Source organism: Myotis yumanensis, unplaced genomic scaffold (assembly GCF_028538775.1).
Source record: "Myotis yumanensis isolate MYYU_CA2020_CCGP unplaced genomic scaffold, mMyoYum1.0.hap1 SCAF_16, whole genome shotgun sequence".
Taxonomy (NCBI): Eukaryota; Metazoa; Chordata; class Mammalia; order Chiroptera; family Vespertilionidae; genus Myotis; species Myotis yumanensis.
Genome location: NW_027223767.1, coordinates 22,902,312 through 22,928,610, shown reverse-complemented (window position 1 = coordinate 22,928,610; position 26,299 = coordinate 22,902,312). Strand labels below are relative to the sequence as shown.

The 26,299-nt window shown below is 44.2% G+C and overlaps 2 protein-coding genes across 2 annotated transcripts in view; one reads left to right on the top strand and one right to left on the bottom strand.

The window, feature by feature from the left end:
- ATAD5 (ATPase family AAA domain containing 5) overlaps positions 1-4,916 on the bottom strand; it is a 43,213-nt gene extending 38,297 nt beyond the window's left edge. The window contains exon 1 of the mRNA XM_070394062.1: positions 4,820-4,916. Coding sequence (XP_070250163.1) covers positions 4,820-4,888 — 69 coding nt within the window. The 5' untranslated portion in view covers positions 4,889-4,916. The remainder of the gene's footprint in view (positions 1-4,819) is intronic.
- Positions 4,917-14,493: 9,577 nt separating this feature from the next.
- Positions 14,494-26,299, top strand: part of CRLF3 (cytokine receptor like factor 3) — a 37,596-nt gene continuing 25,790 nt past the window's right edge. Inside the window, exon 1 of the mRNA XM_070395483.1 lies at positions 14,494-14,652. Coding sequence (XP_070251584.1) covers positions 14,536-14,652 — 117 coding nt within the window. The 5' untranslated portion in view covers positions 14,494-14,535. The remainder of the gene's footprint in view (positions 14,653-26,299) is intronic.

The window sequence follows — 26,299 nt, the reverse complement described above, 5'->3', positions numbered from 1 at the left end:
TGTACAAAGGCAAGCAGCCAGAACCGGTTTGGCTCAGTGGATAGAGTGTCGGCCTGCGGACTCAACGGTCCCGGGTTCGATTCTGGTCAAGGGCATGTACCTTGGTTGCGGGCACGTCCCCAGTGGGGGGCGTGCAGGAGGCAGCTGATCAATGTTTCTCTCTCATTGATGTTTCCTGCTCTCTGTCCCTCTCCCTTCCTCTCTGTAAAAAATCAATAAAACATATTTAAAAAAAAACAAACAAAAAACAAAGGCAAGCAACTTAATGAAATAGGTTAGAAAACCAGAAAAAGGCTCTCCCTCCTTTCCTTTCCCCTTCCCTCCCACCCCCCAGGCATGTTACCATTAGCTTACTCATTCCCAAGCTCAAGGGCCCTTCTTACCTCTATAACTTGTTTCCTAAGCCCATTTCTTCCAGAAACTACTTTTTCTACCTCTGTAATTTACTCAATAAATGTTTTCTTACCAAAAAAAAGAAAAAAAAAGAAAAGAAAGAAAAAGAAGACAACCAGAAAAAGAAATAAAATTTAAGAACTTGGTATGTGCTAATAGTAGCATTTAAGTTAGTGGGCAACGAAGCAGTTAAATGGTATTGGGACAAATCTCTCACTATTGGATAAGCATGAGGCAAAATAATTATAGGCTTAAAATTTTATGTTAAAACTAGAGGCCCGGTGCACAAAAATTTGTGCACTCAGGAGGGAAGGGGAGGTCCCTCAGCCTGGCCTGTGCCCTCTTGCAGTCTGGGACCCCTCGGGAGATAACGACCTGCTGGCTTAGGCCTGCTCCCGGGTGGCAGAGGGCAGGCCCAATCCCTAGGTGCAGCCCCTGGTCGGGCTCAGAGCAGGGCTGATTGGGGAGTTGGGGCGCCGCCCCCTGTCATGCACAGAGCAGGGCGGATTGGGAGGTTGCAATACCACCCTCAGTCACGCTCAGGGTAGGGCTGATTGGGGGGTTGGGGCACCGCCCCCTATCACACTCAAGGCAGGGTCAATGGGGAGGTTGCCGCGCCACCCCCTGTGATGCACAGAGCAGGGCCAATCAGGGGGTTGGGGCTCCGTACCCTGTCACACACAGAGCAGGGCCCATCAGGGGGCTGGGGAGCTCCCCCCTGTCACGCACAGAGCAGGGCTGATCAGGGGGTTGAGGAGCTCCCCCCTGTCACTCACAGAGTAGGGCCAATAGGGGAGTTGGGGCACCGCCCCCTGTCACACACAGAGCAGGGCGGATCAGGGGGTTGGGGCGCTGTACCCTGTCACACTCAGGGCAGGGCCAATGGGGAGGTTATGGCCCTACCCTGTCACACACAGAGCAAGGCCCGTGGAGGGGGGTTGGGGCGCCACCCTCTATCACCCAGAGCAGGGCCAATCAGGGGGATGGGGCGCCACCGCTGTCACACTCGGGGCTCTACCCTGTCACACACAGAGCAGGGCCCATGGGGGCGGGGGTGGGGGGTGGGTTGGGGCGCCGCACCCTGTCAAGCACAGAGCCCCAGGGCAATCAGAGGATTGGGGAGCTCCCCCCTATCAGGCACAGAGCAGGGCTGATCAGGGGATTGGGGCGCCTTTCCCTGTCACGAACAGAGCAGGGCGGATAGGGAGGTTGTGGCCCTGCCCCCTGTCACACACAGAGCTGCAGGGTGATCAGGGGGTTTGGGCGCTGCCCCCTGTCACGCTGATCCCGGTGCCAGGAGGCATATTACCCTTTTACTATATAGAATAGAGGCCTGGTGCATGGGTGGGGGCCAGCTGGTTTGCCCTGAAGGGTGTCCTGGATCAGGGTGGGGGTCCCCACTGGGGTGCCTGGCCAGTCTGGCTGAGGGGCTGAGGGCTGTTTTCCGGGTGGCGAGTGACTAAAGCTCCCAACCGCTCCTTGTTTTCTTCTTCTTCTTTTTTTTTTTATTCTGGGCCAGCTTTAGCTCTGAGGCCTCGCTGCTGAAAACATCGATACAATGTTTTGGTCTGGCTGGGTTTCAGTCCAGCTGATTTCTAGGGTTTTGTTTACCCTCTTATTTGCAACATAGTACATAGTTGCTTAGAGTTGCAGGTGAGAGGCCGGGAAGTGAGGCGGGGAACGTTGGAGTCCGCAGCAAGCAAGCCTCATGCTCGCTTCAGTGCCTGGCTGCCTGCCGCCATCTTGGCTGACAGTTAATTTGCATATACTCACTGATTAGCCAATGAAAACGGTAGCAGTCGTACGCCAATTACCATGTTTCTCTTTTATTAGTGTAGATTTGCCTGGCCTACATGACTCAGTGGTTGGGGGTCGACTATGAACCAGGAGGTCACCGTTCCATTGCCACTGGGCACATGCCCGGATCGCAGGCTCAATCCCCAGTGTGGGGTGTGCAGGAGGCAGCTGATCAATGATTCTCTCTCATCATTGATGTTTCTAGCTTTCTCTCCCTCTTCCTTCCTCTCTGAAGTCAATAAAAATATATTTTAAAAAATTTAAATGGTAAGTGTATTTGAAGAAAATGCTAATTAATTGTATTATTATTATTATTACCCTGAGATGGTATCAGTGGCACAATACCATAGCCTCTGAGTCCGGCAGATAGAAGTTTAAGTGCTCACCCTGACATCTACTAGTGAGGGACCTTAAGCAAATTACTTTAAGTTAATTTGTAACCTCCCTTCTGTAGAATACAGATAACAGTACCTCATCACAAGGCTAATATTAAGTAAAATAATGTGTATAAGGCCCTTACCCTTAAAATACTAAACAGTAAGTATCACTGTTATGAAATAGGCTCTCTAAGCAGGGTGCCAAAAGCAGAAACTGTAACAAAAAGATGGATAAAACTGACCACACAAAAATAAAAAACTATGTAATTCAAGTACCAAGTCCTTCTTCACACCTGAGACAGGCTGAGCAATTACCTAGATTTAACAAACAATTATGAGCATAACAATTATTAGTAACTGGACAAAAGTTACTTGATTCTAAAAAATAAGAGAGTACAGCATAGGAAATATAGTCAATAATAGTGTAATAACTATGTATGGTGCCAGGTGGGTACTTGAAATATGGGAGAGGGGAGGCTGGTTGTCTAACCACTATGCCTGAAGCCAATATGAAATAATATTGAATGTAAACTGTAATTAAAAAATAAAATTTAAGGCCCTGCGGGGCAGCTCAGTTGATTAGAGTTCATTCAGAAACACCAAGGATGCCTGATCCCACCCCCCATCAAGGCACATAAAAGAATCAACCAATGGCCTTAACCGGTTTGGCTAAGTGGATAGAGCGTCGACCTGCGGACTGAAGGGTCCCAGGTTCGATTCCAGTCAAGGGCACGTACCTGGGTTGCGGGCACATCCCCAGTAGGGGGTGTGCAGGAGGCAGCTGATCAATGTTTCTAACTCTCAATCCCTCTCCCTTCCTGTCTGTAAAAAATCAATAAAATAAATTTTTTAAAAAATAAAATATCAGTAAGTAAACACATAGCGGAAAAAATATTTTAAAAAAAGAATCAACCGCCGAAACCGGTTTGGCTCAGTGGATACAGTGTTGGCCTGCGCACTGAAAGGTCCCAGGTTCGATTCCAGTCAAGGGCATGTACCTGGGTTGCGGGCACATCCCCAGTAGGGAGTGTGCAGGAGGCGGCTGATCGATGTTTCTCTCTCATCGATGTTTCTAACTCTCTATCTCTCTCCCTTCCTCTCTGTAAAAAATCAATAAAATATATTTTTTAAAAAATAGAAAAACATCAAAAACTTAAAAAAAAAAAAAGAATCAACCAATGAATGCATAAATGAGTGGAACGAACCAATGCTGTCTCTCTCTTGCACTCTCTCTAAAATCAGCAAATAAAAATTAAAAATTAAATTAAAAAAAAATAAGAGCCCCCGTTAAATAAGTGAGCATACATCTTGGCTCACTTCAAGGACACCGGTATGCATACGTCAGTTAGAACTAGGCTGGCTTGAGGTGGAAAGGCGTAAACACAGAACAACAGTCTCCTCTAAGGGGCTACTCCACTGCTGCCAGGCACCCGCCTCCCTTCCTCAGGACAGCGGGTGTATTTCACAGGTAAGTTTCACCGAGAAGCTGCGCATTGCACTGACACACAAAAGAACAGGGTGCCGTGCTGTGGCTCCTAACTGCAGGAGAGTAAGCTCTAGAGCCGCGAAAGAAAAACACACACAAGCCGAAACCGGTTTGGCTCAGTGGATAGAGCGTCGGCCCGCGGACTGAGGGGTCCCGGGTTCGATTCCGGTCAAGGGCATGTACCTGGGTTGCGGGCACATCCCCAGTGGGAGATGTGCAGGAGGCAACTAATCGATGTTTCTCTCTCATCGATGTTTCTAACTCTCTATCTCTCTCCCTTCCTCTCTGTAAAAAATCAATAAAATATATTCTTTAAAAAAAAAAAAAAAAGAAAAACACACACAAAAAAAACCACGATTGTTTAAAGGTCCTTGTCTGATTCTGGTAGTGACATTCTAAGGGCATTCCTAGAACAGGCGGATGGATGGCCCCGGGGGACTTCAAGATCCCTTTCAACGCTGAAGTTCCATCATCCCCATCACCCACCGAGACTTAATGATACTGCGTGACATTTCACAATCCAAAGCCTCAAGTTCCACCCACATTTCAGGTTCTGGGAACTGGTCGGGTCATCCTAAACCCTCCTTTACCTACCGGGACCGATCGCGACTCGAAGAAACGACACACCCCGGCCACTGCCCCACACAATGTCACAACCGCGGGGCCTCCCAGGCCCCTCTGTTGCCCCCCCCCCCCCCCCCAGGATCCAAAGTCGTGACCACCTCTCACCCGCCCCACACAGACGGAGGGGGATACTCAAGTTCACCTCAATCTCGTAGTCCTTCACCGGAGGGGGAGCAGCTGCCGCCGCCGCCATGGCCAGGACCCCCACCATGCTCCCCGCTTCCCGGAATCCCGGCTCCTAGGACCTGGTACGGCCCGGCCTGGCATGCCTGGAGGCCATGGGGGCGGCCGGCTCCCGCAGGAACGAGGCGCTGGGCCGCGGGGTCCGTCTCGGACTCCCCGGCGCCCACCCGCCCGGATCGGTCGCAGAGGCTGGGCCCAGCTCAGCCGAGTCGAACGCGGGAAGAGACGGTGAAAAAGCGCGGGCAACCAGGATCCTAGGTCGCGGCGGGTGAACGCGGGGCGCCCCCGAGTCGGGCACTCGAGGCTGGGTGCTCGGGACTGGGACCCCGGCGGGGAAAGCAAGCCGAACACAGAGGAGACCCGCGGGCTTCGGACGGACTTCTTGTCAATTGGGTTTTCGCGCCCTCCGGGGCGCAGGGGGCGGAGCCTAGGATTGTTTCTGGAGGCTGCGCGGACGGTGAGACGCGAGGGCCAAAATACGTCTTTGGCGAACCCGCAGGAGGCGGGACTTGCCTACCGTAAAATCAGCGGGGATTTTGAAGATTCGAACTCCTCACGCCCGGTTTCGCTGATGCGGACCTGATTTCACTAACGTCCGTGAGTGACAGAATTAAAGCCCTAGACTTTTGACGACCCACGTTGTCCCCTATTTAAATGTGGAACTTTGCAAAAATACAGAAAACGAAGTAACAATTGATTACAATTCCTCTCCCGCGGAATAAAATGTTATTTTGGCAATCGTCCTACCTCGCGATACGCCCATACGGGTCCCACATTGGACTTTTTTTTTTTTTTTTTTTTACCTTTAGGTATTTCTTGCTGTGGATTTCGTCCTCGCGAGCAGCTAGGAGCCCAGGGTCATCGACTCGGCTGTTCTTGCGTTTTCCTCTCATCGCAGGGAACTAGCGGTTTACTGGTTTGTAGTGATGCTAACCTCATACTTCATTTGCATTGTCTTCCTGGATTTTTTTTTTTTTTTTACTTTTTTTACGTTAAATTGCGGTTACATAAAGAATATGTTTATTTTGTCTGAGTGCATAGTTTTAACTGCACAGTTTTTAAGAGCTAAAATAAGACAGAGAAAAGGACTTCTCAAATAATAACAAGAAACCACCTCGTTAGGTCGGATTATGCAAATTCATATTAACTATTGACGTAATTGTGTTCATTTTGATAGTATTTGCTATTGTCTTGACAACTTAAAGGGTACAAATTTCTCCGATGAAATTAGTGGTAATTGCTTTTTCTTTGAAAATTATTAGCCCTGGGTAAGGTTTGTCAAGAAGGGAGACTGCTGTTTTGCTTTAAAAACAAACAAACAAAACCTTATGTAGTTGGGGGTGAGGGCGGCCCGGGAGAGGTCAATGGCGGGGGGGAAAAAGAGACTTATGTAATACTTTAAGCAATACAGAATTTAATTTTTTAAAAAACAAACACCTTATGTAGTATAAGAACACTGCCCAAGAAGGAGGATGAGGAAGAGGAGGAGGAGCAGATAGGATTAAGGGGAGGAGGGACTAGGTGTAAGGAGGAGAAAAAAATGAAAAAATTACAGAGAAAAAGGAGTCTCCTTGACAAATAGTCTTTTCCTCTTCACCCCAGTGGTAACCATTATGACCTATTTGGTAGATAGTGTTGCAGCCCTTTTTATATGTTTACATACATATATGTATGCATAAAAAACTTTGGTTTGCTTTTATTTACATAAAAGGCAACACTGTAAATGTTTCTCAGCAATTTGCTTTTTTTCATTCATCATTCTTTTCAAGTTATCCATGATATGTGTAGATCTGATTCCTTCTTTTTCATTTCTGAGCATTTCATCCAATTATGCACAACATTTTATTTATTCATTTCCTTACTGGTGAACATTTAGGATGTCTCCAATTTTCTGTTACTTAATGAGTCAATGAACTTTCTTATCCATGTCTCCTTGTAATGTTTCTCTAGGTTACACACTTAGAAGTGGAATTGCTGGGTTTTATAGGATATGTCTCTAGCGTTTTTTATTCTGCTAAATCACTACGCATTTTATTTTATTAGTAAATCCTCACCGGAGGATATTTTTTCCATTGATTTTTTTTATTGTTTTTATTTTATTTTATTTTATTTTATTTTATTTTTTTGAGAGAGAGAGGGAGAGTTGAAAGGAGAGAGCGAGGGAGAAGAGACATGGATGTGAGAGAGACACTATTAATTGCCTCCCACAGGCGCCTCCACCAGGCGGGGGATGTAACGTGCAACCCAGGTAGTGCCCTTGACTGGGATCCGCAGTGCTTCAGTGCTAAGGCTGAAGCTCTAACCACTGGATGAACTGGCCAGGGCGGAGCTTCTCAATGTTAATAGATGGAGGTCTTTTCTCTGAGGCCATTCAGTTTCTCCGCCAATCTCTTTGGGGCAGGGGGGTTTATATCTCATGCAGTTGTGTGGAAGCAATGGGGAGGGATCACCTAAATACATGGAATAAGGCAATGGACGTGGAATAGCTAATTCTAATTTTAACTGATGTCCCCTTTTTTTCAGTCCCATACCTCACTGTTAGCTGCTGTGCTATCCATCCAAACATCCATCCATCCATCCATCCATCCATAAATACTATTGAGTGCCTGATATTTGTCAGCTATGAATAAAGCAGCTATAAACAAAACAGACAAAAATTTCTATCCTCTTAGAATTTACAATAATGGTCGACCTCACCCCTAATCCACCTGATCAACTTTAGTCCAAAAATATTACATGAAAAGTTCCAGAAATAAATAATTCATGCACTTTAAAATGGATGCAGTTCTGAGCAATGTGAAGAAGTCTTTCGCCTGGGATGTGAATCATGCCTTTGTCCAGTGTATTCACGCTGTATAGGATACCCACCCATTAGTCATTAGACATCTCAGTCATCAGATTGACTGTTGCAGTGTTCAAGTAATCCTTATTGTACTTAATAACAGCCCCGAAGTGCCAAGAGTAGTGATGCTGACAATTTGGATATGCCAAAGAGAAGTGCTTCTTTTAAGTGAAAAGGTGAATACATATAGAAAAAAAAACCCATACTATATACAGGCTGGGGTAAAAGTCGGTTTGCAGTTGTTCATATGAAATATAATAATTAATAAATAATAATACAATAATAAACTGTTTCACATACCCACAACTGTAAACCTACTTTTGCCTCACCCTGAATAGGGTGCAGTACTATCTATGGTTTCAGGTGTCCACTGGGAATCTTGGGATATACTCCCTTTGGAAAAGGGGACACTATTGTACTCAAGAATATCTGTTACATGAATTAAGGTATTATTAACTAAACAAAAGCAGTGAGGAAAGGCATCCCAGGTAGGACAAAACTAAGTGGGGAAGGGTATAAGGTCTTGGAGATAGGAATATAAATGGACTGTTTACGAAAGAAAGGAGCATGGGGATGTAAAATAAAGCATAGGGAATGAAGTCAAGAATATTGTAATAACTATGTATGTCAGTTGAGTACTAGATTTATCCAGGTGAATTTTAAACATGTCTAGTTACTATGTTGTACTCTTAAACACTAATATATTGTACTAGAGGCCCAGTGCATGAAATTTGTGCACAGGTAGGGTCCCTAGGCCTGGCCAGCGATCAGGGCTGATCTGTGGGGCGACCGACAGGGGCCCCCGCTGGAACCTACCTTGGCTGGCCTGGAGTCTGCAGGCTCGGGGCAGCTCTGCCATTGAGCTTCTGCCCCCTAGTGGTCAGTGCACATCATAGCAATCAGTCATTCCACCAGTCGTTCTGATGTTTGGTTGATTTGCATATTAGGCTTTTATTATATAGGACTAGAGGTCCGGTGCACAAAAATTTGTGCACTCGGGTGGCGGGGGGAGGGGGGGTCCCCCAGCCCGGCCTGTGCCCTCTCGCAGTCTGGGACCCCTCGGGAGATAACGACCTGCTGGCTTAGGCCTGCTCCCGGGTGGCAGAGGGCAGGCCCAATCCCTAAGTGCAGCCCCTGGTCAGGCTCAGAGCAGGGCCAATTGGGAAGTCAGGGCGCCACCCTGTCATGCACAGTGCAGGGCAGATCGGGAGGTTGCAATGCCACCCTCAGTCATGCTCAGGGTAGGGCCGATTGGGGGGTTGGGGCACCGCCCCCTGTCACACTCAAGGCAGGGTCGATGGGGAGGTTGTGGCGCCACCCCCTGTCACACACAGAGCAGGGCGCATCAGGGGGTTGGGGCGCTGCCCCCTGTCACTCACAGAGCAGGGCCAATCAGGGGTGTTGGGGCTCCGTACCCTGTCACACAGAGCAGGGTCAATGAGGGGGTTGGAGAGCTCCCCCCTGTCACGCACAGAGCAGGGCCGATCAGGGGGTTGAGGAGCTTCCCCCTGTCACTCACAGAGTAGGGCTGATAGGGGAGTTGGGCCACCGCCCCCTGTCACACACAGAGCAGGGTGGATCAGGGGGTTGGGGCGCCGCCACTGTCACACTCGGGGCAGGGCTGATCAGGGAGTTGGGGCGCCGCCACTGTCACACTCGGGGCAGGGCTGATGGAGAGGTTATGGCTTTACCCCATCACACACAGAGCAGGGCCCGTGGGGGGGGTGGATAGGGGCGCAGCATCCTGTCACACACAGAGCAGGGCCAATCAGGGGGTTGGTGTGCTGCACCCTGTCACACACAGAGCCGCAGGGCAATCAGGGGGTTGGGGAGCTCCCCCCTATCAGGCACAGAGCAGGGCTGATCAGGGGGTTGGGGAGCCTTCCCCTGTCACGAACAGAGCAGGGCGGATAGGGAGGTTGTGGCCCCGCCCCCTGTCACACACAGAGCCTCAGGGCGATAAGGGGGTTTGGGCACTGCCCCCTGTCATGCTGATCCCGGTGCCGGGAGCCTCGCTGCTCCGCTGATCCCGGTGCTGGGAGGCATATTACCCTTTTACTATATAGGATAGAGGCCTGGGGGCCGGCTGGTTTGCCCTGAAGAGTGTCCTGGATCAGGGTGGGGGTCCCCACTGGGGTGCCTGGCCAGTCTGGCTGAGGGGCTGAGGGCTGTTTTCCGGGTGGCTAGTGACTAAAGCTTCCAATCGCTCCTTGTTTTCTTTTTTTTTTTTTATTCTGGGCCAGCTTTAGCTCTGAGGCCTCGCTGCTGAAAACATCGATACAAAGTTTTGGTCTGCCTGGCTTTCAGTCCGGCTGATTTCTGGTGTTTTGTTTAGCTTCTTATTTGCAACATAGTACGTAGTTGCTTAGAGTTTTGAGGCCGGCAAGTGAGGCGGGGAACGTTGGAGTCCGCAGCAAGCAAGCCTCATGCTCGCTTCAGTGCCTGGCTGCCGGCCACCATCTTGGATGACAGTTAATTTGCATGTACTCACTGATTAGCCAATGAAAAGGGTAGCGGTTGTACGCCAATTACCATGTTTCTCTTTTATTAGTGTAGATGTCAACTGTAACTGAAAAATAAATATCTGTAAAATTAAGTTATTTTTAAGAATTAAAAAAATAAAAAGAAGGGAGATGAAGTTAAGAGAAAAGTAAGGGCCATGGAGTTCATGTTAAAAGTTTTGGCTTTAATGAATAGACAGCAAAGATTTTTGCAAGTGCAGTGACATTTGCAAAACATGTTTTAGGAAGATAAATGATAGAGAGGTGGGTCTTGGGTCTGTCTTAAGATAAAGTAGGGGTTGGCATACAGTACATTCTCAAGTATTTGTTTAGGGAAATGAATATACAGAGGATAGCTGAAGTGGGTATATAGGAAAAATCATATGGCATTAGTCCAGGTGTAAAATGAGAGAGGCTTGAATTAGGATATTGGCCTTTACAGAAGTCTGAAACTGGAAGTGGGGGAGAAGATAGGAAAATAATTCAAGGGAACAGAAGGGTTAAGGCACAGATTGAGTCAGTAAAAAACAGGGTTTATTAAATATTCTTGAACATAGCAATGTTATGTGAGCTCTCTGAAGCTAATTGAATAGAATTGATTCTACCCTGGAGGGCTTTATTACATGAAAAATTTTTTTCTTTTATTTTTTTATTACTACATGCAAATTTTTAAAAAATTAAGAGAAAAACTTCCATAAAGCCAAGACACTAATCTTAGTCTCATTAAACTTTATTTCCTTAATCTACTAACTGATGAGAGGCTAAAAAACAAATATGAATCTAATATATCCACACTATACAAAAAAGAAAAAATACAAAGGAAACTGAAGGAAATCTTGTGAAATCATACTCCCAGGCTTGAAATTTTGGAAACATGCTTTTTAGAGCACACGTTCCTAAAGAGTAAATAGTCTGGTTGATAACACAGAGGAAGATTGAACACAGGAAGACTGATCTGGAGGTGGCAATGACAGAAACCAGCAGGCCATCAGACAGGGTTCTACAGAGTTGGGGTTTTTACTTTTGTTTTTTAATCGCTGTGGCAACAAATTGGTCTGGAATTGACTTTTTACGTGTACTCAGAAGTGAGCAGATTCAGGGGCACGGACGTTTCATGCTAAAAAGACAAGAAACAAACAAGGCAAGTTGCTAATTTATTTATTTATGGTCAGATATAATTGGCGAGAAAACTGCAGCAACTGGAGTGTCAAGTTGTAACCAGAGAGTTATTTGGTAAACAATGGATTTAGTCTAGGATACTTTGGCTATCTGGTCAGCTGAGGCTTTCTCTCTCCGCTCTCCAACTTCTTCTCAGAAAGCTCCTAACTGTATTGGACATATAGTGATGACTTTTTACTCTCTGACTTCCCTGTTTACACACCTAATATTATTACCACATTCTTTCTTTTTTTCTAATGTCCTTCCATAGGTATTACAAATATATATATATATATATATATATATATATATATATATATATTTGATTTCAGAGAAGGAGAGAGATAGAAACATCAATGATGAGAGAGAATCATTGATTGGCTGCCTCCTGCACAGCCTTTTCTGGGGATCAAGCCTGCAATCCTGGCATGTCCCTTGATCCAGAATTGAACCAGTGAACTCTTGGTTCATGGGTCGATGCTCAACCACTGAGCCATACTGGCTGGGCTATTACCACATTCTTGAGAATCAACTGGTTACAACTAAATAAGTCTTAGGACCTAGTTGGGTTTTTTTTAAAATATATTTTCATTGATTTCAGAAAGGAAGGAGGTAGAAGAGAGAGATAGAAACATCAATGATGAGAGAGAATCATTGATTGGCTGCTTCCTGCATGCCCCATGCCCCACACCGGGCGGGGATTGAGCCCAGCAACCTGAGTATGTGCCCTGACCAGGAATGGAAACTCAAATGGTGACCTCCTGGTTCAGGGCTGGGCAAACTTTTTGACTCGAGGGCCACAATGGGTTCTTAAACTGGACTGGAGGGCCGGAACAAAAGCATGGATGGAGTGTTTGTGTGAACTAATATGAATTCAAAGTAAACATCATTACATAAAAGGGTACGGTCTTTTTTTTTTTTTTTAGTTTTATTCATTTCAAACGGGCCGGATCCGGCCCGCAGGCCGTAGTTTGCCCACAGCTGGACCTGGTTCGTAGGTCGATGCTCAACCACTGAGCCACACTGGCTGGGCAGGACCTAGTTTTTGAATAGCAATTCATACAAAAAACACTGTCCAACAATAAAAAATAATTGAGACAAAATCCTAATCTTAATATGTCTCTTAAAATATTTTTATTAATGCTATATATTTTTATGTTGTGAAAACTCACATTTATAGAAATCTTAAACTTACAGACAAGTTGTAAAATCAGTGCAATTTTTCCCCCCTGAATAAGCCATTTGAGAGTAAATTCCAACATTCTACAAGTACGTTCTGAATCCACAACGTAATCATCAAAAATAGGATTTAACATTTATTATCATCAAATCCTCAGAACCCATTCACGTTTAATCAACTGTGCAATGATTGATTCCCTTTATAGCAAATGGATCCAGTCCACAACCACATGTTGCATTGTATTGTCGTATCTCCTGATAGTCCCCAATTCATAAATCACAGAAACTCTTCAATATCCTCTTGTCCACTCTCCTTTCCTTATCCCCCATTAGTGCCCTAAAGTTTCTCCCTCAATTTCTCCCTCAATACATACCTCCAGGTACCCAGCTTCCCCTTTCCCATCTGCCTCTTCAGTCATTTCTCTCAGCTGTGTCCCACTGAAACTTGGGAGCCAGGTTGAAGACAACCTGCAGGCGAGGAGGTGAAGGCAAAATCCCCCTTCATTGCTGGATTCGTAGTATAATGGCCACGGCTGAGAATATGTAAATGTTCATATATTTTGTTTGTGGCAGCCTCTCCTGATTCTACTTCAATGGCCTTTCCATTCAGGATGTTATTAAATATCTTTAGTATACATTTACACCTTTCACCTAGCTCAATTACACCCTGCGTCTCACTGCTTTTCCTGTCTGGGCCCTCCTTTAGCTTGTATCCTTTAGAATTCCTTCAGTTGCAAGTCACAGAAAACTCACCTCACGCTGCCTTAAACAATAAAGGGGATTCGTTGGCTAATACACTATTAACTGAGTGCCTGGCTACCTTATCTTCGTGATAGAGCTAATTTCCCATTTTCTACGGAAGGGCTTCTCTTGACTAATCTTTCCTACTTGGCCCAGGAAAACTGGGATTTAGCCTCTAGTACACATTCCAGGTGTAATCTTGTTTAAATCACGTCCTGTCAGCGTTCCCTGGATGAGGCAACTTTCAGCTCTAACGTCCTTGGCCAGACGTAGGCAAACTGTGGCCGAAAGCCAAATCTGACACACCTCCTGGTTTTATATGGCCGCTGAATGAGGAATGGTTTGTTTGTTGTTTTTTTTGATTTTTAAAAATGGATTGAAAGAGAGAGAGAGAAAGTCTGACTAGGGATCAAACCCACGGGTATTGCAACAACGCTCCAACCAACCGAGCTACAGGGCCCACGCCGAAGGCTAGTTTTTACTTTTTCCAAATAGCTGACCAAAGTTGCAAGGAATATTTTGTAACAAGTGAACATTAAGTGAGATCCAAATTTGTGTCCTTAATATTTGCACACGGCCACGCCCACTTATTTACGATGCTGCAACGGAGACCTCATGGCCCCGGCTGGCCCTTGCGAGAAAAGTTTGCAAACACCTGTCTTGGACTTGTGCCGGGACAGCTGTCCCCGCCGCTGGCCGGCGCTGACGGCCTGTCTTGGCTCCCTCACTAGGCCAGGGGTGGGGTCCTCCGGACGTGGGGCCTGCTGCGGAGTAACCTCCTAAATCCCCGCCGCGGCTGGGATTCCCGCGGGGCCGGGAGGCAGGACCAGGGCGATGCAGGAGCCGCGTGGGTTGAAATCCCCACGCTCGACGCCGTCGATGGCCCTCCCCGTCCCTCGGTGTCCGCCTCTGAGAAACAGCTACAAGGAGGCCGGGATGAGATAAGATGCGGGAAACACTGGGAAGGTGCTGTCAACCTTTCCCTGCCTCCACGCGTGTCCGGAGGAGACGCCGCGGGCCGGGCGCGGCTCGGGAACAGGGAGCGGGCACCGCGGGCCCGAGTGGCGGGAGGCGCCGGGATCCCGACGTCCGCGGCGCGGTCCGCCCGCGCGCGCGCCTGTCCGTCAAGGCCGCGGGGGGCGGGGCGGGGCGGCGCTTCCGCCTGCGCTGGGCCACGCCGGGCCGCTCGGCGGCGCTCGGGGCAGTCGGGAACCGCGCCCGGAGCCGCCGGCGGAGCGGCCGGACGAGGAGGCGATGGAGCTGGAGCCCGAGCTGCTGCTGCAGGAGGCCCGCGAGAACGTGGAGGCGGCGCAGAGCTACCGGCGGGAGCTGGGCCAGAGGCTGCAGGGGCTGCGGGCGGCGCGGAGGCAGGTCGGAGGGCCGCGCCGGAGGGGCCGGGGCCCTGGAGCCCGCGCGGTGCCCGGGGGTGGGCAGGGCCGGGAGGGCTCCGAGGCGTGGCCGCGTCCCAGAACTCTCCGGGGAGAAGGGAAGAGGCTCTGGGGGTGCAGGGAGACCTAGCAGGCTCTGGGGAGGGGTGCGGGGGGTGCCGGGGGGCTCTTAAGGGGAAGAGACAAGTTGGGGGGAATCCGGGGAGAGTGTGAGGGGGCGTTCCCTACATTGCGTGCGGCTGCGGTGGGGATAGGGGTGGGGTCCGCGGTGGCGGGGAAGGAGGGACCCGAGAAAACACGGGGACGTCACAGGGTGGTGAAGACTCAGGAGGGCTGGGGGCGGTGGGGACTCTGGGGGACACCTGCGTGGGGACGGGAGCCTAGGGAAGACGTGGGTGCTGACTTGGGGAGAGTTAAAGGTGGGGGCAGGATGGATGTTGGGGAGGGAGGATCAGAGGGAGGAGGAGAGAGAGGGAGAAGCAGGAGAGTTAACGCTAAAATGAATGGGATCGGTGCCCGAGAATACTACCTAACATCCCATGTGATCTTGAATGCATCTTATTTATTTATTTTTTAAAATGCGTTTTAGAAAACCGTTCATCGTAACCCCATCCTAGATGGGCTAGGATTTAAGGTGAAGAAGCTGTTTTGAAACGTCAGAGAAGGAAAATGAAATGCTTGAGGGATGGAATGCAAAGGTGCAGGGAAATGGAAAAACAGATTTAAAGAGAGGAGTTCTGAGAGGAGAAGCCAAATAAATATACTTCCAAGTGACAGCAGTTATCTGTTCCCCGTGGACATGGTTATCAAAGATACAGGAAAGCCACATGGTTTCCCTACACCCTGGAGCTCATACAGAAAAAGATGTAACCCACCCCCAGTGTGTGATAGGACAGATAATTCTCAAACTACTGTGAACAGAGGTGCTTAATCACTGCTTTTTGAGTGACTGGAATCATTTGAATTAGTGGGATTTCATCACATTGCTATTCATCTAAATTGTCATCCAGTACCTCCCATGCTGCATCGAATCTGAAAATTGGCAGAATAGTGCTGTGAGTGCCTTTGGTTGGAGTCATCGTTAAAGATACTCAATATGCTTTAGGTTTTATATATTTTAAAATCCTTGTAGAGCTGGTGTAGGCTAGGCACCATTCATAATTTAGGAGCAAAACCTAGGATATGGCCCCGCTGATTTGGCTCAGTGATTGAGCCTTGACGTATGAACGAGGAGGTCATGGTCCGATTCCTGATCAGCACACATGCCCCAGTTGCTGTCTCGGGGGCGTGCAGGGGGTGTGCAGGAGGCAGCCAATCAATGATTCATCATTGATGTTTCTCTCTCTCTCTCTCTCTCCCTTCCTCTTGAAATCAATAAAAATATGTATGTTATAAAAAAACCTAGGATATGGTTATCTTTTTAAAAAAATATATTTTATTGATTTTTTTACAGAGAGGAAGGGAGAGAGATAGAGAGCTAGAAGCATCGATGAGAGAGAAACATCGATCAGCTACCTCCTGCACATCTCCTACTGGGGATGTGCCCGCAACCCAGGTACATGCCCTTGACCGGAATTGAACCTGGGACCCTTCAGTCCGCAGGCCGACGCTCTATCCACTGAGCCAAACCAGTTTCGGCCAATATGGTTATCTTGATTTAGTGAATGCCTTCCAGTGTATTTGTCTTGATATCCATTTGAGGACATCTGCAATATTCCTCCAGCTATTTTGAAGTAGAGGTTCTAAATCTAGGACATTGTTTAAAAAGAGAGGAAAGTATCTCTTATTGAATGACTAATGTTTCAGCCAGTTAAGATATATGTAAACAGGACTATTTAACTGTGTCAGCAATTAAGCAGTAGAGTTGACACTAAATGAGTGAGCTTAGCATCTGGGAATAGTATTTATTAATTTCTGGTGAGATACTAAATGGATTAAAAATTGTTTCTGTATGATCCCATCCTGAATGGTTTAGTATTCATTTTCCAAACCTCTCTTCTTTTAAATTTTATATCCAACAATTTAAATACAGGACATACTTTCCAGTAATTTAGTGTAGTTTACTATGGGTTTTTGTTTTGTTTTGTCCTAAGGCCCATTCTCTGGGGACTGAGACAGAAAACACTAAGAACATCCATCACTGTTTGGTTTCCGATGACATTGCCTTCTGATTAGACTATAGCTCTCTTTTGTGAACTGGAATCTGTTTTGTGCCACTGCCAGTTACAACGGCGTTTCTCCTCAAAGCTAATTCTAGTGGATTGTATGTTTGGGTTTGTAGAATAAGCCCTCTGTCAACTTGCATTTTAAGGAAGGTCTGTGTTACAAAAATGTTATCAAAATAAGCAGCTGCTTTTGTTTGGTGGTTAGGATATTTTTAGGGTCCCAGTCATTTTCAGAATAACTACATAAAATATATGGCTTTTTAGTCAAAGATTTTGCATGGGGGAAAAGGGGAAGAGCAGAGAGGAAGGGATGCTCCCCTTTATGTATATTTTTTACTTGCTGATTTTATTTTTGGGGGGAGTGATTTTTTTAAGTGAGATAATTCACATACCATAAAATTTGTGCCTGAACATGTATGAGTTAGCAGTCTTTAGTATATTCCCAAAGATGTGCATACACATCACCATTATCTAATGACAGGATATTTTTATCACCCCAAAAAGAAATTCCATACCCGTTAGCTGTCACTCCTCCGGCCCCTGGCAACCACTAAACTACTTTCAGTCTCTACGTGGACTTGCTTATTTTGGACATTTCATATAAATGGAATCATACACTATGTAGCCTATGTGGCGGACTTCTTTGATTTAGCATAATGTTTTCAAGATTCATCCATTGTGTAGCATGTATCAGTACTTCAGTTCCTTTTTATGGCTGAATAATATTCATTGTGTGGCTAACCACATTTTATTTATCCATTTACCAATTGATAGACAGTTGGATTATTTTCGCTTTTTGCCTATTATGAATAATGTTGCTAAGAATATTCATGTGCAGGTTTTTATGTGGACATGTTTTCAGTTCTTTTAGTACGTAGATACTTAGGAATGCCAAGTAGTATGGCAACTCTTTGTTTAACTTTTTCAAGACCTCTTGGCATACTTTTTATCTTTGCTTTTGTTTCTTACCCTTTAAAACTCTTGTGAAATTTGTTTCAGGTTAAAAAATCATGTCTATGAAAGTTTAGAAGGAAAAGTACAAATCTTTTAAAGTTATTTTGTCAGAAATAACTGCCAGCATTGTAGCAGTTTCTCCTCTTGTGGTTAAGTTTATGCCCTACCCTCTGTCTTAAGAGAAAAGGAAGTTCTGTGTAGGAATGCAAGGGTAGTCTGTAACTTTTAACTGAATAAGTTAAAGGCTAGTGAGATGTTTGTTGTCTTCAGGAAATCAGATAATGTTTACAGCCAGTCTGGCCGAACTGATGTTGAAATTATTGAGAATAGTTCTCTATAGCTCCCTGGAATCCTTGGTACTAAAATGTACATACCAAAGTAATTAACTCCCACTCTCCTTAAATACTCATTTGTTCACTCACTCAATAAATATTTATTGGGTGCCTACTATAGGCCAGAGATTCTTCTAGGTCCTAGAACTGCTGTGGCTGAGGAAACAGACCCCTGCCTTAATGGATTTACTCTTTCCTTTGATGGTTGGTCGTTACACTACTACCCCTAAAAGCAAAACAGATAAGAAGAACCTAAATTCTTATGTGTTCATTTTTAGATTTTTACTTCCAGTGTAATTTTCATCACTTGTTTATTTCTGCAGAGTTGGCTTTCCTGCTTGTTGTAAGTAGATAGCTGATCAAGATGTCACATAGTGTTATTAGCTGGCCAGTCAGATTTGCCTTACAGAGTGACACTATCTTTTTCTGTTGTTAATCTTTACCCAAGGACATTTTTCCATTGATTTTTAGAGAGAGTGGAAGGGAGGGGGAGAGACAGAGAGAGAGAAGCATCAATGTGAGAGCGACACATTGATTAGTTGCCTCCCGTAGGCACCCTGACCAGGGGTACATGTCCTTGACCAGAATCGAATCCGGGACCCTCCAGTCCACTGGCAGACACTCTATACACTGAGCCAAACCAGTTAGGGTAGAGTGGCATCAACTTGATGACATTGCTACTATCCAGGTCCTCATCCTCAGTTTTGCAGGTTTAGAAACGTCATCTTTGTATATTATCAGAAGGGGATTCGTTGGAGGTCCTGGAGGTGCCTACAGTGAGAAATACCAATATTCTAGCATGTGTACAGTTATATTTCACTCTATAAAATGAATGTGGTGGCCTTCATGTGCCTTTTAATTGGTATGAGTCATTGCCGCTCAGGGCACTAACAAAAACAAGTCTCTGCTCTTTCAGAGTAAAGGGCCAGATCCTGGTACCTAAATGAGAGATTATTTGGTGAGGACCCTGCTCAACTGGGGATGCCAGTGGTATCCCTTTGATCCTTGCTAGTACAAGGATCCGTGACCACGGCAATGGCATCATTATGACCTGAGAGCTTGTGAAGAATGCAGGAATCAGGCCCCACCCAGACCTACTGAATCATAATCTGTACTTTAACAAGATTGCCAGGTATGATATGTATGCACATTAAAACTAGAGGCACACTGCCTTAGAGTATATCATTACCATTTCATCAGCTCTCTACTGACTTCTGTAGTGTAATCTAAACCCCAGGTGTGTAGTCTTATAAATTGCTGTGGTTTAGCCTCAAGATGAAACATTGTTTGGAATATCATAGGGTTGTTAGACAATTATACAAGGATATTCAAGTGAATAATTGACAGTCTGGAGCCAGTGCTGTCCTAGAGAAAGCTATTATTACTTCTTTTATCTCCCACTTCCCCTTCTGTTACCCATTTTCAAAACAGTCCAAAAATCTGTTTGAAATAATTTGTTAACATCTGCAATGTGACCCTTTGTCTTTATAGTATTTTGTTTTCAGTTTTTAATAGTTGATTTCAGATAATTTCTTGAAGATTTAACTCATTATCTTGATAGTCCTAATGTACAATGCCAGGTTTTCTATAGCTTATTATCCCCATAGCATTTGAAAACACATAGCATACTAGTTAAAGACTGGGACAGATATAGAACTCAGCGTAAAAAACAAGTTATTTCAGAGAACCAGGGCAGGAAGTCCTAGTAGTTCAGCAAAGAAAAGAAAGCTATTATTGCTTCTTTTATCTCCCACTTCCCCTTCTGTTACCCATTTTCAAAACAGTCCAAAAATCTGTTTGAAATAATTTTTTACTGCAGTAGTACTTAAAATGTCCCAATTATAGTGTCCTGTGGTTATATCTAAGCTGAGGAAAACCAAGAATGGATGAAATAATTTAAAAATAACTCATAATTCTACTTCTTGGAGACAGCCATTATTAACATCTTGGTGTCTCCTTCTAGACATATTATCTTGTAAAATTGAGAGACTACTGTATATGCAACTTTGTATTCATTTTTTTCTTTTGGTTAACATTATATCATAAGCATTTATTACGAAAAATTTCCTACCTGCAATCTAATTTTGAACACCAAGGTCGATAGTCGGTTAGATAGGATAGCTATGGAGCATTGGTTGGTGGTAGGCTGAAGTGTGTTGACTCAGGTACACCAAATACTAGAAGCAAAGCTCTAGAAGCAATGCTAAACGATCAACAACCAAGAAAAACAAAGCTGCACACATATTTGTGTGCAAAAGACCACATGTTTACATTGGCTTTTCAGTCATCTTTTCTTGAATTTGTCTTTAAACATGACACTCTGAAAGCTGCTTGTTGAATCCAGAACTCACTTGAAATATAGAATAATATAAATAAGAATTAAAGCAAGCATTTGAATCCATACTGTTACAATCAGTGATGTTAATGGAAAAAATGTGTGAATGTCAGTTTTTCTGTATAGATTTTTTCCCCAATGTAAATTTGTAATATACGTATAATTTTGATAAAGAGCTACTCTCGTTACTATAAGTCTGGTAAATAATATGGCTACTTTGTGATCTAAAAAAACCACACAGATGTAGGACGGGCTTTTATTATTGAGAAGTATCAGCGAATCACTTATATTTGCAGTTATTTTCCTTTGTCAGTACTTGCCCATGTTAGCCAGGAGATGACAAAGTTAACGTTCCTGAACCTCACTTTCCTTATCTGTACAATGAGGATAAGGATTGTACTACTTTACTTGGCCAATGTGGGAATTTAAATGAGAAATTTATTTCTTATTTATATTTGTTTAATGAGAAATTTATTAAAAATGCTTACCACAATGTCTGGGACATACGAAGTGCTTAATAAATATTAGCTGTAATAATAATACCACTGAATATTGTTGTTATTCAAAGTGATGTCCCCTACTTCTCTCCTATTCTCTTGCCCAGCAGAATGTTCTGAGCTCTGATGGCAGTTTGTGGCTATCCCACTTATATAAGAATGTAGTGCTACCTTTTACTATAGTTATGTGTGCATGCAACTGTCTCCTTTACCAGAATGATAGTTTTCTGAGGTCAGGACCATACCTTATTTATCTTTATAACCCTGGTTTGTGGAACATAACTAGACCTCATTAAATACTGAATGAGTGCCTTTATGAATGTTTTGGGTGTAGTTTTGCAGATTTTTTAAATAATATTCATTGTCTTGATTAAATGCACCCTATTCATTAATGCAGATAATCAACAATTAAACATTTGTTTTATCATATGATTTGGCTATTTGTTCCTACACAAACTGTGCCAAAGCATAATGACTTAAAAGCAGTCATTTTATTTGCTCTTCTGGGGTTCAGTTGGCCATACCTGAGTTTGCTGGCAACATTCATATAATTGCAATCAGATGGCAGCTAAGGCTGGCATGTTCACGACAGAATGTTCACTTAACCTGTTGGAGCCTTAGTGGTAGCAGGAGTCAGTTGGGATTTATGGTTGGGCCTCAGCGCCAGTATCTCTCTTTTCCTTCCTCTCTTCCTCCCTCCTACCCTTCCCACTTTCCTCCTTCTTCCACTTGTTCTCTCCAGAAAGGTAGACATACTTCTTAAATGGTGACTCAGGACCCCCTTAAGTGCAAAAGCACAAGTTGCAGGTTTTCTTAAGGCTGAGGCCTGAAACTGGCAGAGCATCAGTTCTAGCCTATAGCTATGCACATTGACTGCATTAGAATACAGGCCCAGCCTATATTCTCAGGGAGGGAGGATATGAGTACCAAGAGTTGTGATTCACTGAGGGCCACGAATGTAACAGACTAGCAATTCATATAATAAAGATTTTCTTTTTGGATGTTTTCAAATAAGCATAAAAAAATAGCCTAATTGTAAGAGAGATAAGAAGGAAATGTAGCAACACTTATGAGTCCATACATGAATCAGACAATTCAAATTCTCTGTCACTTTAGTAGCTTTGTAATGTAGGCAAGTTCTTGTCTCTGACTCATATGTTACTCATCTACAGATGCTTTTTTCATAGGGAGGGTGATAGAATTTAAATAAGACCGTGGATGTTAGTACCTGGCACACAGTAGGTATTCAGTAGATGATAGCTATTACTGTACTGTTACTATTGCTATCATTGTTATTTCTAATGACTAATGTCTTGGTGTCAGCACAAAGGCAATAGCCAATGCAGTACATTTCATATGAATTGAGAAGAAGCATTTTGGTTAGTTTTTTCAATTTCAGTTGACTATTTTATATCTTTGTCTTTTATTTTTTATTTCTATGTCCTTCTTGGCTGATGGTGTTTAAAGTCAGTCTCTAATTTTACATAGTTTTAGTTTCCTACTCGTAAAATAATTGGGAAAATAAACTCATAGATTAAAATTAGAAGATAAAAATTCTTTTCTTCAATGAAGTCATGAAGACGCATGTTTTAGAGGAAATAGAGAAGATTCCAGTTACTTAATTTCCTGAAATACACATTCTATTCTGTTCTGTTCTGTCCTTTCCTATCCTGTCCAATCCTTTTTCTTGATATAGCTTTGGGATTAATCAATTGCTGTGGAAACTTTGTAAATAAGTGATTATTACTATTTTTTTTAATACTCATCCGAGGATAGTTTTTCCCATTGATTTTCAGAGTTGAAAGGAGTGGGAGAGGAGAGAGGAGAAAGAGAGAGAGAAACATCGATGTGAGAGAGACACATTGATTGGTTGCCTCCCAGTCGTGCCTGGACCGGGGCTGGATGAACCTGCAACCAGGTATGTGCCCTTGACCAGGAATCGAATCCAAGACCCTTCAGTGTGAGGGCTGACGCTCTAACCGTTAAGCAGTGCTGGCCAGGGCAAGTTATTTTTTTAATTTTTAAAAATTGATTTTAGAGAGAGGAAGGGAGGAGACAGAGACAGAGACATTGATGTGAAAGACCCAACCAGGATCGAACCCGAAACCTGGGTATGTGCCCCAGCAGGAATCAAACCACCATCTTTCAGTGTATGGAATGACACTCAAACTAACTGAGCCACACTGTCCAGGGCTGTGAATTAGTTTTAATGGTCGGTTACAGTAGAGGTTTTAGTGAAAAATTGGTTCAGAATATTATTATTTTTTTAAACTCTTATCTAGGCCATCTTTTACAGTATTTTTTAAAATATATTTTTATTGATTTTAGAGAGGAAAGGAGAGGTAGAGAGAGATAGAAACATCAATGATGAGAGAATTATTGATCGGCTGCCTCCTGCATGCCCTCTACTGGGGATCAAGTCCGAAACCTGGGCATATGCCCTTGACTAGAATCAAACCCCGGACCCTTCAGTCCGCAGGCGACACTATACACTGAGCCAAACCACCCAGGGCCAGAATATTATTAATAACTATAAACAAGGTATATTAGTTTCCTCTTAGAAACCTTGAGTTGTGTGTCATTTGTATTCTTAAATCTACTTTGTTACAAACCATCACAGTTCTTTTGCCCTAGAATGGCTAGGTAGCATCTGGGGCTGACTGGTTGGCCATGACAGGATTCTTCCTGCAAGGACAAGAAATGCATCTTACATCAGGCAATACATAATTTATAGGTTGACCTGGGAATTCTTTCACATGGGATTTGTAAGTACTAAACAGCCTGGTGAGGGGAAAGACCATGGTCCTTGGAGTGAGACTGTTTCAGGCACTGGGAAGCCTTGGGAATTCTTTTGACTTTGAGCTTCACTTTGCTCAATATAAACAATGCAGACCCACCTCTCAGAGTTGTGAAGATTTAATGAGCTAATCGTGAACACATTGGACCATGGTGCCACATCAGATAGGGACAACTCACTCAGCAGCGAAGCCCGCATTTTTCTTTTTCTTTTTGAAGCCCACATTTTTTAAAGTTTCAAAAGCAAAGCGAATGTACTTGGTTACATAATTGGCTTAAAGGTGACTGAGGCTTTAAATTATGAACCATTGTGGGGAGAAGAAATGATGCCAAGGTAGTATCAAGTTTGAAAAGCAGTGGTTGGCATTCTGTGAGTAAAAGGGAACACATTTACAATGAAAGTCCAGGAGATGGATTTAGAAATGGAGTCTCCCTTCCCTGGCCCTCTCACTGCTTTGGGTTCACATACTTCCTTTTTTCTTCTGAGGTTCTAAAACAGAAACAAAACATAGGCCCTGCAAGGAGCTTTTGAATTCTTTCTAAAGAGGAAATCGACTTTACCTAACCAATGCACTTCCTGTGTGTGCCGTATCCGTGTGTGCCGCATCCGTTAAAGAGCGAGGCAGGCCCTGGTTGGTATAGTGTTCAGCTGCAGAATTTCCTCTTGGTGGTAGGGGTGCAAATTATATTACAGTGTTCCGACATGTGTAAGGTCTGTCTGAGTCACCTGGGGATCTTGTTAAAAATGCAGGTTCTGATTTAGTAGCTCTGGGTGAGGCCTAAAAATTTTTGCATTTCCGACAATATTCCAGGTGATGTGTCTCCCTTGGTTCTTTTAGTAAGGTCTTAAAAGCACACTTGATTAACTTTATTTTTATTCAGTAACATTTATTTGCTTAGTGCTGGTATGTTAGGTGCTTATTCCCAAGGATCCCACAGTTGAGTGATGAACCAAATCAAGTACATTTTTAATTTGGCTCTTTTTTAAAATATATATATTTTTTATTGATTTTTTACAGAGAGAAAGGGAGAGGGATAGAGAGCTAGAAACATCGATGAGAGAGAAACATCGATCAGCTGCCTCCTGCACACCCTCTACTGGGGATGTGCCCACAACCAACATACATGCCCTTGACTAGAATTGAACCTGGGACCCTTCAGTCTGCAGCTGACGGTCTCTCCACTGAGCCAAACAGATTAGGGCGAGTTTGGCTCTTTTTAAAAAAAAATCAACAAAACAACTTTGACTTTGGTTTATTTTATAGAAGTTCTTTAGTAACTTTACAGAGATTAACCATTAAATTTAAATTAGGATTTCTCCTTTACTTTATGATTTAAGGAATTCTATTACTGCACACGTACCAGCCACTGTAACTCCCAATAAGGTGAAAAAGAGAAAAAGTTGCGTCCATGATCTGTCCACCCAGCCAATCAAACTGTTAGTTCTTTTTTTTTTTTTTGGTATTTCTTTGTTGTCCTTGGGCAGGGGCATCTTTTGTTTTTATGTGGTTGTGAACATTTCTGCAAAACAATTTTGTATGTCTGCTTTTTAAATTTAGTATTAGAGAATAAATAGAAATTGTTCTAAATTGCTCTATTAGCTATTAAAATATAGTACTGTAGCCTGGCTGGCGTGGCTCAGTGGTTGAGTGTCGACCTATGAACCAGGAGGTCACGGTTGGATTCCCGGTCTGAGCACATGTTCCGGTTGTGGGCTCGATCTCCAGTAGCAGGCATGCGATCAGTGATTCTCATCATTGATGTTTCTATCATTCTCTTCCTTCCTCTCTGAAATAAAAAATAAAAATTAAAAAAATAAATATAGTGCTTTCTCCATATTTTGATATATTTTTTCTAGGTGGTTTTTCTTGGACTTCAAACATTCTTGCTAAGATCAAGTTAGCAAAAGGATTAGGGCAGTAAACATAATATGTCATATGAAACTAATGTGGTAATGTTAGCAAAATAAAGTATGTGTTTGCTTGAATTCAACTAAGAGTTTTGGTTTATAGTTAGAATTTCCTTTTTTGTTGTTAATCCTCACCAGAGATATTTTTTCCATTGCTTTTAAGACAGAGTGGAAGGGAGGAAGGAAGGGAGGGAGGGAGGGAGAGAGAGAGGGAGACAGAGAGAGAAACATCAACTGATTGCCTCCTGCACATGCCCTGAACAGGACAGGGAGCAAACCTGCAACCCAGATACATCCCCTTGACTGGGAATCGACCCTTCGACCCTTCGACCCTTCAACCCTTCAACCCTTCAGTGCTTAGGTTGACGATCTAATCCAACTGATCCACCCAGCCAGGGCCATGTTATATGTATTCTTAAAAAGAAAAAAGAATATGTGTGAAATATATTCACACATTTCCACAATGTGTGTGCAATGTAAAGATTTTCTTGTTTTATGTCTTAGAGCAGCGGTCACCAACCTTTCGGACCTCACAGACCACCAGTGGTCCATGGACCACCGGTTGGTGACCGCTGTCTTAGAGCAGCGGTCCTTAATCTGGCTCTGTGGACGTAGAGCAGTGTTTCTCAAAGTATGGGTTGC